Source organism: Orcinus orca, chromosome 7, assembly GCF_937001465.1.
Source record: "Orcinus orca chromosome 7, mOrcOrc1.1, whole genome shotgun sequence".
Lineage (NCBI taxonomy): Eukaryota > Metazoa > Chordata > Mammalia > Artiodactyla > Delphinidae > Orcinus > Orcinus orca.
This window is the reverse complement of record NC_064565.1, coordinates 91,379,379-91,397,374: the sequence shown is the minus strand read 5'-3', so window position 1 is coordinate 91,397,374 and position 17,996 is coordinate 91,379,379. Positions and strand designations below refer to the sequence as shown.

The window sequence follows — 17,996 nt, the reverse complement described above, 5'->3', positions numbered from 1 at the left end:
TGGGCTTCAGTAGTTGTGGCATGCAGGCTCAGTAGTTGTGGTGCACAGGCTTAGTTGCTCCGCGGCATGTGGGATCTTCCTGGACTGGGGCTCGAACCCTTGTCTCCTGCACTGGCAGGTGGATTCTTAACCACTGCAACACAAGGGAAGCCCTCAATATTTTAAACTTTATCTAAAGTACATGGAAGGTTTTTGGAAGGAGATACATAATAAAATTTGCATTTTATCTCAGTGTTATTGCTACAATGTGAGAAGAAAAAGACTGGATGCCCAGAGCCCAGTTAGGTACTGTAGTCCAGGAAGGAAATACTGGTGGCCTGGTCTAGGAAGGTGGGCAATGGAAATGCAAAGAAGTGAATGGATTGGAGAGATGTTAGGGAGCAGAATCTATAGAACTAGACATTTGACTAGGTGGAGGAAGAAAGGAAGGGAGAAGAAAGAGTTAAAATTATTCCCAAGCAGTAGTTTGCATAACTGGGTAGATGGGAAGTCATTGAAAAAAAGCAGAAGAGTAGGCTTTATACTCTGGGTACTGTTAATACTCTTAAATAACTGGGTAGATGAACATAAAGAACATAAGAGAAGGAGCAAATTTAGTAGGGGAGTGATGGCAAAATCTGTCATAGACATGCTGAGTGCCTATGAGACATTTAGAAGGAGTTGAAAAAATACAGGACGGTGTAGACATCTAGATAACGAGATAGTTCTGAACTGGAAATACAGATTTCTACTTGAAACCAAAGCAGTGGAGGAGATTATCCAGGAAGGATCATAGAGTATGAAGATAAGATGCCTTGTAGAATGCTAGCCTTTTAATGCATTAATAAAGGAATAGGAACCTAAAAGTGTAATGAGGAGTGGCCAGAGAAGTAGGAAGAAAACCTGAAGAATGCCCCCACCACAGTGGGTATTTCAAGAGTTGAAGGGAGACAAATGCTACCAAGGGTCAACAAGAAAAGGATCAAAAAGTATCCATTGGATTTAGTGACATGGAGGTCCATGGTGACCTTCTAGAGAATTATGGGAAAAGCCAGATTGCAGTGGCATGAGAAATCAATGGAAGTGAGGAACTGGGGATGGCAAGTGTAGAGAACTATTTCAAGAACTATTTCAAGTTTTAATAGAAAAGGGCAGGTAGAAGGCAATGACTGAAGGGGCTTTTTGTTTCTCAGGACAGGAGAAACATAAACATAATGAGTATATTTTAATTATGGTAGAAACAGGCCATTAGAAACAGCTAAGATGCTAGAAAAAGGGGATAACCAGTGGAGGTGGAAGAGGGTGGTGTTCAGAGCATAAGTGGTGAGATTGTATCTGGATAAGAGGTAGGATCCCTCTTCCACTGAATAGAAGAAAGAAGGAAAGGAGGAATCCAAATTCACATAGGCTAGTAGGTTTGATGGCAGGAGCTTGGGGGATTTCCCAACTGATGCCTTTTTGTATGATTTGGTTTAGTTTGCGTAAAGTAGAAAGCAGAGTTTTCTGTTGTCTTCTGATAGTACAGAAAAATATTGGAGAGAAGGAAGGGGCTTGAAGGAAGTAGGCAGTTTGGAATGGTAATTGTAGAGACCAGAAGAGAGTGCTGCCCAGGGAAACAGAGGGATCTCCAGGAAGAGTTGAGGGCCAGTTGAGACTGGTGACCATGTATTTATAATGGTACCGCTCTGCTTAGTTCTACCATGTTTATCCAGGGGTGCCAAGTACATGAAACCCAGGCACAGAAAAGGCAAGTTACTGGGTTCATTCAGGGTAAGGGGCCTTTTACCAGGCTTACTTGCCAGAAGCACAGTGGGGCAAGAGAATTGCAGACATGAACCAGAAGAGTGGTCTGAATTCATGAGTCATGGATTTGAACTAAACAGGGAGGCTAATAGCCAGGGGGAGTTTGAGAGGGGATGATGACTTAGAAGTCACCGGGAGGTTGAAGAACTGGTGAATTGGGAGTAATCGGGGAAGAAGGCTATAGAGAGGGTTCTGCCCTTGGCCCCTGCCCCTCCTACTCTACCGGACATCCAGTCCCACCAACTTTAGTGGCTGTCACTTCCTCTGTGTTTATGCCTGCAATACCTGTATCCTAAGCTATTACAGAAGGCCTGCTCTTCAGATTTGCAGGTGCAGCTGCCTGCTGGTCATATCCACTTAGATATACTACAGATACTTCCAGCTGCGCTTTATAATTTAAACTTCTCACCCATGATTTCTCTCTAGTAAGGTCAGGATCACCTAGCCACGCCAGAAAAAATAAGTTAAGCCAGACTCTTCTCTCTCCCGCCACTTCTCCTTCCCCCAGTACTCTCTGCACACATAGCAAGTCCACATGTGATTCTACCACCACTCCTCACTTCACACTTTGCCTTTTAGTAGCTACTAATGAGTAGTTCATTATGAGTAGTTCATGCTTAATTAGTAGCCTGGCAGCCTCTTAGAGGAAGTGAGGTCTAATACAGCACTGGAGGAGAATAAATATTCAAGTCTTTTTTCCTTTCCACATTTTATTACTAATGATGCTGATCTCCTATGAAAGTCATTTTATTTTGCCAATATAATAAAAATCAAAAGTTTATGTTATGGCAGTTTACGCTATAGCTCTATATAAATTATATTGTAACTGTGTGATTAATTCTGTAATTATATGACAAATACTTGTAACTACATGATAATTTCCATGTGATGAAAGAAAATACTGCTAATTTGAATTTTTTAGGTAGAGCAGATTGCCCATATTATGCTAAAGCAGAACTTCTGGCAGATCTTTTACAAAAGAATCTTCCTGATTTTCGGATACATAAAATTACACAGCATCCTGATGTTTGGGAGGTAAGAGGCCTTTACAGTTTGTTAAACTCACACACACAGAAAAATGTGTTCTGATTTAATTAAATATTAGCTAGTGTATCAGATAGCTTTCCAGGAATGTTCATGTACTATTGATATTTTAATATTAGTAAAATCAGTCCTGACTTATCAGCCTCAAAACATTATTTATATTTTTTTCCTAGTACCTAATAGAACAAATGAGGCCCTAACCAGTAAGTAGAATCAATTTGGCTGGTATTTTCCCCCCAAGAATCCACATAGCTTATATTGCACTTTTTTTTTTTTTTTTTTTTTTTTTTGTGGTACGCGGGCCTCTCACTGTTGTGGCCTCTCCCGTTGTGGAGCACAGGCTCCAGACGCGCAGGCTCAGCGGCCATGGCTCACGGGCCCAGCCGCTCCGCTGCATGTGGGATCCTCCCGGACCGGGGCACGAGCCCGTGTCCCCTGCATCCGCAGGTGGACTCTCAACCACTGCACCACCAGGGAAGCCCGTATATTGCACTTTTTAACTTTCAATTCTCCTTCATATTGATTTCTAATGACATGAGGGACTTGTTTATTTGACACACCCTTCTTTGGGACTTAGATGGAAATTTGGGGGAAGGAGTTTCCTTTACTGGGGAGTGTTCTTGGGAACAACATCCTTAGAAGGAATGAGGGCAGCAGGACTGGGCAATGGGGGAAGTTGAACTGCCATACAGCTCTAACAAAGGGCTCAGCCAGCCCTGCAGGGAACTCTGAAGCTGGGATGGCCCTTCAAAGATACCCCCCCAAACAGGCAAGGAGGCCAGGCTTTTGTTCTCCTGCAGCTAACAGTCAGAGGATGTGGGCTGCCCTGGGGAAGAGACTTAACCTTAGGCAAGGGAACATCCTTTGGCTGAGGTCAGTTTCCAGAGAGAGACTCAGCACTGAGCCATCAACAGCCAATACGCCTCGTGGCAGGGGGAATGAGTGCCTTGGTCACGAAGGAGGAATAGGGACTACACGTGACAGGATCTGCTAGTTCACCAGTTGTGCCTTTTGGATCCACATGCTGCATATAATACGTTCACACCATCTGGGAACAGCTCTTCCAGATTCTGGTTGGCATCTCTCCCCGGGGAAACTTTATAAGAGGAAGTTAAGTGAATAATAGTCTCCGCTGCACATCATTTCAGCGCTACACATCGTTCAGCACCATAACTGACTCATCACCTTTCTTCTCTTCTATCCATTGTAGATTCCCCTCACCCTCTGCTGATTCAGGTGACTTATTAGGTGTGGTGGTGACTTACACCTGTATCCTTAGGGGCCTGGGCCCTTGTCTCTATTCCCTTTTCAGGATATGACTGTTGCACCTGTCCATGTGCTGTCAAAATTAAACAAGGCACTACCAAGGATGCCCCAATGGGTTACCTAGATGCCAACCATTCTTTCCTGCCAACATTGGGTAATAGCTGCCCTACGTGCTCCTGATCAACGGGGCAATTACCCCTTCCATGATGGTAACTCCTCTCCTTACTGGCTGATCTCTTGGCACAGGAGCTCTAAGTGACCATGTGGCAGCCATAGATTAAAGTTTAATGGGACTCTTCCTGATAGAAGCACCCCTCACCCTGGGTGGGTCACTGGGAGTGATGGTAAGCAGGGTCACTCTTAATTCCATCCTTGGTTCCTGGATTCATGTATTCGACCTATTGGGGCAAAACTCTATTGATTTGTGGTATATATTGCATCCTGAAAGATGGTACCCCATCCTTGCAAGGTATCAGTCTCTAAGCTGGTGCATGCATCTTCAGTGTGTTGTTCCATCCCTCTATCATGCTGCTGGATGTTGCCATATATGATAGGGCCAGTGGGTCCCTGGTTTCATGCCCAATGTCATACATCGTTTACTTTAAAATGGGTTTCTTGGTTCAAAGTGATGTTATGCAGGATCCCATGTTGGTAGGTTAAATATTTTGAAAAGTCTTGAACAGGGTGCTGGCCAAAATCCTACAAGCAATAAAGGCAATTCTTTATCTAGAATATATGTTGATTAAAATCAAGGTGAATCACTGCTCTTTCCAGGGTAGAAGGGGTCCAATGTGATCAGATTGCCACCAAGAGGCTGGTTGTTGTCTTTGAGGGATAGTGCCATTAACAGGAGGTCTGCGTTGATCTCTGTTAATGGCAGCAGCAATGGCTAGGTCAGCTTTGATGAGTGATAGCTTGTTTTCTCAGACCATTGCATAAGCTCTAACTTTTTTCATGTCCCCATTGTGCCTTCAGCTGTCTAAGTTATCTTACTGCTGGGTTGCTTAGTGCTTCTGTCATAATAGACGTTCTCTGGTGGGCACTGCCCCCCGTCCTCTTTTATTTCAGAATTCTATCATCCCAATTGCCATGGCGCCCAGCTCTATAACAGCATGTCGTTTAACAGCCATGGCCCAGAATTGACAGCCACACCAGGCTTCTCAGTGATGCTGAGACCCCTCTCATCAGTGCATTCCTTGTCACTTTGGTGAATGTAGTGTCCTCCAGGCCCTTCCAGAGAACATAGGTGACCAATAGTTTTCCAGCCTTCCGTCATAGCATATCCACTCTAGCGAGCCCATTTTTTCTAAGCTTTTTCATCCCTTCTTCCATGGTCTTCCATGACAGTTCTGGCATTTCCACTTTATTTCATCCCTTGCTCCGAGCTCTGAAGAGCCATCCTAGCAACATGTTGGACTCTCTTCTGAGGTCTTTGTCAGGGTGCATACTCTTGAATAGTAGAAGAGTGATTCATTTTGAGAAATTCTCTCTTGTCCAGCTTTATGTTCCACTCTTGCTTCAGCACCCTCAGGGTCCAGTCCTGTACATATTCTCCCAGCTCCTGCCAGGACATCACCATGCCCTGCTCGCTGCTGAAGGTCCTTTGAGGTAGAGCCTCTTTCTTCTAGATTCCCAGTATTTCACTGGTCAGGCTACGTTGTGACTAGAGAGGCCATGGGGGAAACATCAACGAGGGAAATTCATTTGTAAGGTAGCTTCATGATACATTCCTCCAAAGACAAGAATGTTGCCATGTACTTTACCCATAGAAATGTTGCATTCTGTCTCTATGCAGATATTGTCATTGGAAGGCCTGGTGTACACAGACCAGATAATGATGATTTAAACTTTTTCTAGTAAATATTATCAGAAGTCCCCAGATAATTTTTAGCTCATTAATTCAATCTAAAAAATATAAACTATACTCACATATTTGGAAAGCAATATCAAATTTATATGGCCCTAAGACCAGAGACATCTCATACAGAAGACCATTTGAGTTGGAAAACTCGGCTCCTTTTTTAAGCCAAAACCTTGCACTTCAGGTCTACTCAGGAAAGAGAGCAACATTCAGTACCTTTATTTGGTCGATGAATTCGAAGAATATTCTTTCTTACTTGATTAATTTGTTACTCAACTCATCACTATTTCTATATTTATATTTTACAGTTTAAAGATATCTAAATTTTATTATGTATACACAGAGGTAGTAAAAAAAAAAAACTAGTATTTTAACGTTTGAACTCTAAAGCATTGAATTGAATTCCAAGGCAGATTCAATGTGCGACTTCTCATGGACTCTATCATTCAATAGGAGTGGCTGAAAGAGTTGTGTAAAAAGAATAAGTGGAGTCACAAAAATTCCCCCATCATCTGGAGAGAGCTGTTGGATCGTGGAGGAAAGGGTTTGCTTTTGGGAGGATATAACGAGTTCCTAGAACATGCCCAGGTATACAAATTCAGTTGATTTATCTGTCTAAAACATTATTGTTCTCTCCTATTATTATATTTTTCCAATGTCTTGCTTTCTAAGGTATTCTCTCAGCTCTCTTTTTACTCTATTTGGGCTTTAAACAAGAACTTTCCATTATAGCCATTGTCAGCTATTCTGGTGTTGATTTTTTCTTTCCCAATATTTAGCTTTACTATGGTGTCACCTCTAGCATGACAACTGAGCTGATGAAGACAGTTGCTCAAGAGAACCTGGGGGCACACATAGAAAAAGAGCTGGAGAAAGAAGCCCTGAAAGGTCTCATCAACCCCTTGCAGGTCTGGATCACCAGGTGGGACCGTCAAATCCCAGGATTCGTGAGGTTGACGTTTTATGTTTAGAAGGACAGTGATGTAGGATTAATTACATGATGGAAGAATATCTGGGTGTCAAGTGTGAGATTTGTGTGTATGTATACAAATATTATAGATATGTAATATATGTATATGCCTATATATCCCCTAGTGAAGCCCCATGTATGAGTTTTAGACTATATATAGATTCAATGTGTATGTAATATGCATATAATACACATACATACTAAATCTAAGAGTAACTTTATAGCAAAGGTGTTTACTTTTCATAACCGTCTCCAGCTCTCCTGCCCTCATTCTGTGTGTCTCATGCTGTCTGCTGCTCATACGATCCTGCTCGTCGCCTCACTGTCCTTCCTTCCCTCTCCCTTGTTTCCTTCCTTCCCTCCCCCATCTTCCTGACTGTTGCCCTCTTCCTCTTTCCCACTTGCTAGAGTTGTCCTCATCCTTAGCTCTTCCATGTTGCACTCATTCTCTCTAACCTCACCCCCGTCACTCTTACCCCTTCTCACTTTTTCTCATCACTCTCGCTCTCAGTGGTGGGTGGACACATTCGATGTTTGTCATTGCTTTTTCTCTCTATCTCTGTGCTCTGTCTCTCTCTTTGTCCTTTTGCTGTCCATCTTGCTCTATCTCTCCCTCCCCCTTTCCTTTCCCCACCTCTCAATCTGTCTCTCACACTGCCCTTCTTACTATCTATGTGTGTATCCTAATATACAGGCTCATCTGAAAAATTATTTGTTATTATGAAAGATTTCAAGTGCAGAAAAGAACTGAGAATGATGTAATAACCGTACATGAACTTTACACTCAGATTTAATAATATTACATCTGCTTTAGAATTTCTTTAATATTTATTTATTTATTTGGCGGCGCTGGGTCTTAGCTGCAGCACACGGGATCTTTATTTGCGGCATGCGGGCTCCTCCTTGTGGCCTGCGGGACCCAGCTCCCCGACCGGGGATCGAACCCAGGCCCCCTGCATTGGAAGCACAGAGTCCTAACCGCTGGACCACCAGGGAAGCCCCTAGATATTTTTAAAGGATTAAAATGGTACAGATGCTCTTGAAAACACCACTGCGCCTCTCTCCAAACCCACTGTGAAAAAATGCCCAGATGCATTTCTAAACTCCCCCTCAGGGGTCATTAGGGCTCTCAGTTATCAGCCAAGCTATAGTGTACTCAAATAGTAGCTGAATTGTGGGTGCAGATACATGATACCTCGCCTGTGTTGATCCTAGGCTTCTTTATAAGGATTTGGAAAAATAGACCTTTCTAAAAGATGTCATTACTTTGCAGATAAGGGTACAAAATAGAAAAGAGTTATGGTTAAATGAAACTGATTTCCTTATCTTTTTTTAAAAAGAATATAAACACGTAATTACAGTAACACGTAATTACAGTAATATACAGTAATATGACACAGTTCTTTTAAATTTTGCTTTCTGCCTATTCTATTTAATTTGAAAAGCCTTATAAACAAGTACATTTCTTACTCTGGTATTGTTTTCAGATGGCCAAAGCAAGAAGTTAGCAGTGAGAATTATTTTTTTCTACTTTTGATTTCTAGCCTTAAAAATGTCTGTGCAGCTGTGTATGCCAATTTAATATTTTAAATCACCCTATTAATGCACGTGCAGAAGAATATCTATTAAGAATAAAGCCTGGGGACTTCCCTGGTGGCGCAGTGGTTAAGAATCCACTTGCCAATGCAGAGGACACAGGTTCAAGCCCTGGTCCGGGGAGATCCCACATGCCGCGGGGCAACTAAGCCCGTGGGCCACAAGTACTGAGCCTGCGCTCTAGAGCCCGTGAGCCACAACTTCTGAAGCCCGGTCGCCTAGAGCCCGTGCTCTGCAACAAGAGAAGCCACTGCAATGAGAAGCCCGCACACCACAACAAAGAGGAGCGCCCGCTCGCCGCAACTAGAGAAAGCCCATGCACAGCAATGAAGACCCAACACAGCCAAAAATAAATAAATCTATTTTTTTTTAAAAAAAAAGACTTCTATACATGGTTGGTACTTTAAAAAAAAAAAAAAGAATAAAGCCTGAAAAGGAGCAAAAGATTTAACCACTCGTAATCGGCTTTGCATTTTTATTAGTGCATCGGCTCCTGCCTGCTACAACCTAATTCCCATCTTGACAAGTGGTGAAGTGTTTGGACCGCATATGGAAATTTGCATAAACCTATTTGACAACAAGCAGGCAGAAGAGAAACTCACAAGCCTTGTGAAGGAGGCTCAGGACCTGGCGTCGCCCTTCCTGCGGAGTGTGTCCCTCTGCACCCAAGCGGAGGAGGCCTTCCGCCAGGCCCACGTGATCATCTTCCTCGACGACCACGTGGACAAGGAGGTGTACAGTTTGGAAGACTGCATCCGAAGGAGGGCTACTCTGTGCCACCTCTACGGATCCCTGATTGAGAAAAATGCTCATGATTCCGTCAGAATTATTGTGGGAGGAAAAACCTTTGTGAATCTCAAAACGTCTTTGCTTATGAGATACGCCCCAAACTTCGCCCACAATATTATCGCTGTGGCCTTGGGCGTAGAAGGCAAAGCGAAGGCGGAGCTGGCCAGAAAACTGAAAACGACTCCGTCATGTGAGTGAGCTCCCGTTTCCGTGTCTGGTTTTAAACAGCGTGATTTCATAGCAGCTAGGAAGAACACTGTCCCCTCTAAAATCAGTCGGGATATCTGGACTAGAAAGTATGGAGCAGAGGCCAAGAACTTCTGATTGTGTGATTTCGCTACTGTGCATTTTCTTTCTACTAGCTTTTATGACTAGCTGATCTTTTCCCATCATTCTAAAAATTAAGAAACAAATATTTAAATAATAAGATTTCTATTTTTCAAGTAGTAATTTGAAACTTAATATTCCTTCCCCCCCCCCTCCGGCCCCCGTCAACCAATGTAATCGGTGTTTTTTAAAAAAATACTCAGGGCTCTGTTAAAGTGACCTCACCCCACTTCCCACCTGTGTGACTTGGGGCAAATCACTTAACCTTGCTGTGCCTCGCTTCCTCACCTGTAAAATGAGGATGTAAATAGCACCTACATCCCAGAATTGATGCAAGGATTTAAAGAGATAATGTTTCTAAAGTGCTTGGAGGAGTGCCCGACACAAGGTAAACATTTGCAAGGGTAGTAAACTTGTTAAGGTGATTGTGCTATCTGATCAGTTTCTGCTTCTAATAATCCTTGTACTTATAGAGGTCAAAATTATAGGAGGATGAGGCAGAATCAGAAAATGGATTTTTGTATCTAAAAGGGGAGTGCTGTATCTAAAAATATTTGTCATGTTTGACAGACTTTAGCTATTTGTGCCCTTAGATGGAGCAGGTGCAACGAAGTCCATTTAGAATGCCAGGAAGTGCAAGACATGACATCAAGCAAAATTGGGAAGACAGTGAAATGAGAGCCTAGAATGCTCTCAGTCAGAGCTATAAGGGACTTCGGTGAGCCCCTAACACATTAGGGCAAAGCCCTAGGACCATAACTTCTGGTATTCTTGCATACAAATCATTAGTGTCTTACCCCCAGGGTCACTGCATACCTCAGCCAAATGGATACTAAAATTATTCAGTAGGAAAACATTTCCTAATCATTTTATCTCTGTTATCAACCTTATATGTATATGTGTAGATACTGATTTCTCACAAAAGATCTATGATACACTGATGAAAGGGTCAAGAAGAGGCAGTGTTACTAAATTTAAAACAGGGCAGGCACTTTCAACCAGAAAGCTGCTCTCTTGTAGGTCTGGTGGTACCATAACTTCTAAACCCTGCTGTATTCAAAGCCAATAAGCACAGGAGCAGCAGAAAAAAGAAAAGTGGAGACAAGTTGGGACAAAAAAAGGGAAATGTTAGAGGGACGGCTGTTAAAGTGGAATTGTCAGTGGAGTAGTAAGGAGGAAGTTGGCAACGACAAAGACAGAGTTAAACAAAGTAACATCAACTAGAAAAACCATCAGGGAGAAATATTCCAGGAGAATTCCAGATGCCAAGAGGGGAGCAGACCTTTTCAGGATATCCCTTGAGTTCAGTTCACACATAAACCTGTTTCTCAGACTATGTACATTGGCTTAGTTGGAACTCTTTCTGTACAAGTGACAGAAAGTCCACTCAAAGCGACCAGAGTCAGAGCTTTTTTTCCACGTAACTGAAGAGTACAGGAGTAGTTCTTATTTGGGGCATAGCCGGATGCTGGGGTTCAAGTGATGAGGTCAAGCCTGGTTTGTGCTCTCGCCTGGCTCATCACTCAGCTCTGTTTTCCTCAGCTTTGATCTGATTCTCGGATAGGCTTTCTCTAAAAAGTGGCAAAACGGCTACCGGCATCATAGCTTAACTACCCCAGTAGAAAAAGAGCGTTCTCTCTCGATTCTTTGCATAAAAGTAGCAGAATAATATCTCATTGAGTGGGCTTGGACCACATGCCCTTCTCCAAGTCAATCAGTGTGGCCAGAAATCTGGAATCTAGGTCGGATGCCTATCGATAGACCTGAGGGGTAAGGACAGCTTCACCCAAACCGAATGGACTGAAATTGGGGAAGCGTACCTATTTAAAGAAAAGCCAGTATGCTGTTAAAGAAAAAAAGGAGGAAGAGATGTTAGGACAAAAAAAAAAAAAAAAAAGCAGATGTCCGCTATAATTTTCTCTAGCTTGATTTAAGGCATTTAGAGCTATAAAGGGCCTTAAAGCTTTAAGAAAAATTCTTTTCCCTCCTGCCTGCCTTTGAACACAACTCTGTAAGGGTGTGATACTTGGAGCTGCTGCAGTCATTTTAGGACCATGAGGGGAAGGCCAAGAGAGTAACATCTTTGAGCTGCTTAACAAGCCCCAGTGTCACTGCCTACCTCGACTTGTTATCTGAGAAAAGTAAACTCCTTCTAGTTAAGCCAGGTCAGAAGGATATTCTGTTACTTGAAGACAACAGCAATCTTATCTCATACAGAACAGGAAAGAATTTAATCTCCGTAATAGAAAGTGGTATGACCTTTTAAGAGAATTAAGTTTTTAAACAAATAAATAAGTTTATAAATAAATCAATAAAATCCCCTATTTTCACTTCAGATACATTCCCAGAAAATCCACAATTATTAGAGAGAATTATTAGAGAGAATTCCATATATTAGAATCATATGAAATACCAATTCCTATTTCTCTCTACCCCCATCCTCTTCTTTTTCTTGGTAGTATGTATCACGTTGTATAGTAGTTGTTTTCTCACCCACTCCCCTCTACCCCCAGAATATTGCAAGGATTTGGGCTGATTTGTTTTCTTCTGAGCCTCCCACCTAAAAGTGCCTCACACATACAAGCTAATTCAATATCTCTTCTTTGATTAAGATGTTCCTCGGGGTCCTCTTATTCCAGCACCTCCATTCTGCAGGAAACGAAATCCACCCAGGGAGTCAAGTGACTTGCCCGAATTTCTATTCCAGTCTAAAATCAGGGACTCTCTGTCAGAATCAAAGCAGATAAAAAATCCTCTTCATGGCAAGCAGAGTGGTGAAGTTAGGACCAGAGCGGGGGTATAATTTTCAGTGGCGCTTTCTTTCAGGGAGCATTTCAGTGTTCCCTGAAGTCAGTCCTATGCTCACACCATCCACGTGCGTTATTAGGAATGTCCAGACTCTGATGATTAAGGAGATGATCCACAGTGTTTGCACATTTTTAGGCAGCATAAACTTAAGTCTGTCTTACAGCAAAAGGACCAATTGTAAAACAAACACACAAACAGAAAGTAGACTACAGTCAATTTTTTATATTACGTTATTTTTTAAAATTTCTTTTCTTCACAGGCATCAAAGATGTGATAATTTGGGGTAATATTAGTGGAAATAACTACGTCGATCTGAGAAAAGCCAAGGTTTACAGATATGAGAGTGCTGTTTGGGGACCTCCTCACTATTCACGCCCTGTTTTAAGCCTGATTTTTGATAGGTACAGTATCTTTTTAAGTGAAGTAGTCTAACAATATGGAATAAACGTGTAATGTTATTATAATCATTTAAAAATCATCTTAGAAATCAGTGTGCAGAAGTAACTGTTCACACTCATCCTCATTTATGCTTTCTATTGAAGAAATGTAGAGAATTCCACAGAATTTCAACTAGTCTGTCCCCACACCCAATTTATTTGATTTTGGAATTTTGAATTTTTATATTTCAGTTTATCCTTAAAGTGGCTCACAGATTCCATTAATGTTATCACTAAAGCAAACATATGTAAAGTGAATCTTATTTAATGTAAAGACCTCTGTCCAAGTTGAAATTAGTTGAAAAAGCTTCGAGAGTAAGGAATTATAATGGTGAGCAGGCCCAGGCCATGCTGGGTGTTGGGTTCCAGGAAAGGCAGAATTGAGACGTGGTAAGGGGCACCATCTCTGGAGCCAAGCCACCTGGGTTGGAATTCTCATTCAGCCACTCATTAGCTGTGTGACTTTAGAGAAGTTACTTAACGTCTCTGTGCCTCGGTTTTTCCATCTGCCAAGTGGAAATGGTAACGGAGTGCAGGTCTTATAGGGTCATTGGGAAGATGAAATGGGTTAAGACAGGCAAAGCACTTAGAAACTGTGCCTGTCACAGTCAACACCACCATTACGAAAAGGGCATGGAAGCAGGAAGGGGGAGGAACGCCTTTGTAACAAGTTTCGAAACTTTGCAGCACTTTCCCAGTGGTAGCATGTCCTTTCCATCACCCCTTTCTTCCCTTCCCTTCCTTTACCCACACCTAGAAATTGTGTCCCTGGACTCATTGTCTTGCATTGCTGCGTGGGTGTGGGCAGCATCTCCTGGAGCTGTATCGTGCCGGCTTAGCAAGGGCAGCTGTTTTGTGCTTTTTCTAGTCCAGCTGGACTGTCCCCCGAGTTTAAACTTCAGATTAGAAAACTTAATTATTTCCTTAGTTCTCAATGTGACTAATTCAACATTCATGATACTATTTTATTTAAAATGAAGGATACCACTGGTTCCAAGATAGCCTCTATGGAGAATAAATTCTTTGTGATGAAATTAATTGTTCTTGCAGCCTTTGGCCACTTTTCTGTGTTCCATAGTTACAGTATCAAGTTTTTAGTTTGAAACTTTAGGACTCCTTTCTGCTCTGTTTCATTACTTTTCAGTTGACTCTTTATGGGATTAAAGAAGCTTGAAGAAGGGGCACAGGAAGTCATATTTCTGTTTTGTGGAGGTGATTTCTTGTACTCAGATCCATTGACCCAGGGAACATTCTTATTCATTCCTATTCCCTCCTCCATTGTAAAATTGTTTCTTTCTCTCCTTACAGTGAGTGGGTAAACAGAGAATTTGTGGAAAGTCTTAAAAAGTTCACCGCCACAGGAAGACAATTTGGGGGCATCTTAGCTGCACACAGTATAGCCACTACGTTGAAATACTGGTACCATGGCTCACCCCCTGGGGAGATTGTGTCTTTAGGGGTACTGAGTGAAGGTAAATCATATCTTCAAATTCATATCTTACGATATTTTAAAACCTCCATGTATGCCTTGTGCTCCTACTTCTGTGTCCTTACCTTAGACAGGCTCCTACCTCTTTTTTTTTTTTTTTTAATGGTACAGTTACTTTTTAATTTTATTTATTTATTTATTTACTTTTGGCTGTGTTGGGTCTTCGTTTCTGTGCGAGGGCTTTCTCTAGTTGTGGCAAACGGGGGCCACTCTTCATCGCGGTGCGTGGGCCTCTCACCATCGCGGCCTCTCTTGTTGTGGAGCACAGGCTCCAGACGCGCAGGCTTAGTAGTTGTGGCTCACGGGCCTAGTTGCTCCGCGGCATGTGGGATCTTCCCAGACCGGGGCACGAACCCGTGTCCCCTGCATTAGCAGGCAGATTCTCAACCACTGCGCCACCAGGGAAGCCCGCTCCTACCTCTTTAAAGGCTCTGTAAGCTCTCCGGATTTTCACAATTCCATAATCATTCATTCATGCCTGCATTCCTTCAGTTATCCATTCAACAGTGCAACAGTATTTTGTGTGCATGCACTGGGAACACACATAGGGAGTAGGCCCGGCTTTTGCCTTTCAGGAAGCTCACAGCACAATAAAGGAGAGCCACATACATAAATGAAATAATTCTGTTAAGTTTTTCTCACTGTATCCCTACTGAGGAAGGGAAAGCAAGGTCAGTTTTCAGCAGGCAGCAGGAAGAATCAGGACCTGCATCATAAAGGAGGTGACACTTCAGGAAGTCTCACCTGCAAGCTTGAGTAGTTGTTTACCTGACAGACAAGTATGGGAAGAACATCTGGGCACAGGAGCTGCAGGAGCAAAGACACAGACCCACGATACAAAGGGCACAGCAAGACCCAGATCTCAGAGTACCAGGCAGCAGCCGGAATGTGGAAAGCTTGCTCTCCATCCACAAATACTGTGGATATATTTTTATATCCTTAGTATTTTAATCTGCTAAAAGCTATTCAGAGCACTTCTACTATTTATTGAAAAATAGGAAAGAGAGAATAGCTGGTGCTCTGTGCACTGAAGACCTAAAGCATGTCTTCCCTTTGTGCTTTACATTCTCCCTGAACAAGCCCATCCATTCCCATCTCAGCCTTGCTGCTGAGCCCTACCTTGTCAGACATTGCCACCTGGATGTCATGCTGTCACTTCAAACCAACACACACCAAACTGAACCTGTTGTCATCCTCCCCAGTCTGATCCACCTCTTGTATCCTTTATGTTATTAATGGAACCACGATCCTTCCCATTGTTTCAGTGACTATGGTGCAGCTCACGGAAATCTCCCTAAGCCCCCCAAGTCAGAATTAATCTCTGTCTCTCCTCTGTACTCACATAGCATTTGTTCCTCTATCAGAGAGCGTATCACAGCCTGCCTTTATGGATGGGGTGGTTAGTTGCATATGCCCTCTGCATTAGAGTTCACCCACCCTGAGGGCAGGGCTTTGGCTGGGTCTACTTGTTGCTCCTTCATGGGTAGACTCTCAGTGTGTCTCGTTCAATTAAAGTTAATGTGCACGAACATCCGCAAGTGTGAGTTCAAATCACTGTGTTACCTTTTTAATGAAATAGACACCTAAAACCTCCTCTTTATCTGTAAAAGTTTAATTAGGGAATTCCCTGGCTGTCCAGTGGTTAGTATTCCCCGCTTCTACTGTTCGATTCCTGGTCAGGGAACTAAGATCCTGCAAGCCACGCAGTGCAGCCAAAAAAAAGTTGAATTAATCTCTGTAGGAATTCATCAATAAGCAGTTCAGTGTTGGGGGCAAGTGAGGTGAAGAGCAAGTGATCATTGTGTCCCTGAAATGGTAACACATATGTAGACCCTCATCCGTTGTTCACTCGTAAGGCTGGCTCTCAAATAGAGAGTGAACAGAGGGCGTGGGACATCCTCTACGGAAAAGTCTTTTAGATCCTGGTTTCTTGACTCTCCTCAATATTTTGCCCTAGTGACAACATTTTTTTTTTAATTGAAATGTAGTTGATTGACAATGTCATGTTAGTTTCAGGTGTACAGTTCAGTGATTCAGTTATATATACATATTCTTTTTCAGATTCTTTTCCCTTATAGGTTATTAAAAAATATTAAGTATAGTTCCCTGTGTTATACAGTAGGTCCTTGTTGGTTATTTATTTTACGTATTTTAGAGTATATATGTTAATCCCGTCCTCCTAATTTAGCCCCCCCTTTCCCTTTGGTAACCGTGAGTTTTCTATGTGCGTCTATTTCTGTTTCATAAATAAGTTCATCTGTATCTTTTTTTTTCAGATTCCACATATAAGTGATATCATATGGTATTTGTCTTTGTCTTATTTCACTTAGTATGATAATCTCTAGGTCCATCTATGTTGCTGCAAGTGGCATTATTTCATTCTTTTTTATGGCTGAGTAATATTCCATTGTATAAAAGTAACACGTTCTTTATCCGTTCATCTGTCGATGGACATTTAGGTTGCTTCCACGTCTTGGTTATTGTAAATAGTGCTACAGTGAATATTGGGGTGCATATATCTTTTCAAATTAGAATTTTCTTCAGCTATATGCCCAGGAGTGGGATTGCAGGATCATATGGTAACTGTTTTTTGTCTTTTAAGGAACCTCCATACTGACAACATTTTTGATGACTAGAATGGCAAGAATAATTTTCTTATTTGATTGAGACACAAAAAACGGGAGACATTTTATCTGAAGGTTCCTCAGTTAGTAATAAGCATTATCCATTTTTTTTATTTGGAGCACATTTCAACTGGGAACTAGGAACTGTGAGATCACCGACTTTCCTTTCCCACTGCCTGCCCCTTGGCTCTGTGACTGCAGCAGTAGGCTGGAAGAGCAAAGGCAAGATTGGACACGTGCTCGGGCTCAGGGGCTACCTAGGGGGACAAGGAAAAGCCAAGGAAGCAGACAAAAGGAATCCAGACAAGGTGGAAGAGAAGGACTGCATTAGTTCCCAAGGCAGAGGCAGGGCATCTGTCCCCCAGCAGGGACAAAAGGGATAAAGACGGAACAATGGTTCTTCCTTCTGAGAGAAACACAGAAGGGCAAGTTGTCAGAACTTGGAGAGGTGCTCAATAAATACTTCTCTAGTAAGTGTTTCAATCTTCCCTGGGGAGGAATTTGCAGGAATTCCTCCATTATCATTAAATCCACCATTATCATTAAAAAGCATGTACCATGTCTGTCCTTATCTACAGTGTTACCAGGAAGGTTTATTTATCTGAGTGCTTTCGTTTTGCTTTGCTTTGTGTTTGCTCCCTGCAGGCCAGTTTGGTATTCCTGAAGGGATTGTCTTTTCTATGCCTGTGAAATTTGAGAATGGAACTTGGGTGGTTCTTACAGATCTCGAAGATACTGAAATAAGTGAAAAAATAATGACCAGAATGACAAGTGATCTAATTCAGGTAATGTCAGAATAGCTCCGAGGGAACTGACTTCAATAATAGCCTGAAACCGATTGCCCTAGATCAAGGCATACACTGATTTTCTGTGGGTTCGATTTGCCTCTTATTCCTAAGAACAATAAGGAGGCAATAAAGGTTTAAAGAAATCAGCAGAAGAACACTCCTCATTTGGTTATGTAATTTCTAGTATGTTAAAAACAGTTGTTGGTTCCTTAAAC

General features: G+C 42.2%; 1 protein-coding gene and 1 non-coding gene across 3 annotated transcripts in view; one reads left to right on the top strand and one right to left on the bottom strand.

Annotated features, from left to right (window-relative positions):
• The window catches only part of MDH1B (malate dehydrogenase 1B), a 30,357-nt gene that overhangs the window by 1,744 nt on the left and 10,617 nt on the right, over positions 1–17,996 (top strand). For both annotated transcript variants that reach the window (XM_049711924.1, XM_033429193.2), the window contains exons 2-8: positions 2,705–2,817; positions 6,407–6,541; positions 6,733–6,875; positions 9,002–9,498; positions 12,703–12,844; positions 14,189–14,352; positions 17,639–17,778. In XM_049711924.1, coding sequence (XP_049567881.1) covers positions 2,705–2,817; positions 6,407–6,541; positions 6,733–6,875; positions 9,002–9,498; positions 12,703–12,844; positions 14,189–14,352; positions 17,639–17,778 — 1,334 coding nt within the window. The remainder of the gene's footprint in view (positions 1–2,704; positions 2,818–6,406; positions 6,542–6,732; positions 6,876–9,001; positions 9,499–12,702; positions 12,845–14,188; positions 14,353–17,638; positions 17,779–17,996) is intronic.
• Positions 7,847–7,919, bottom strand: TRNAG-UCC (transfer RNA glycine (anticodon UCC)). The gene has a single exon. It is a non-coding gene; the product is annotated as a tRNA-Gly (tRNA).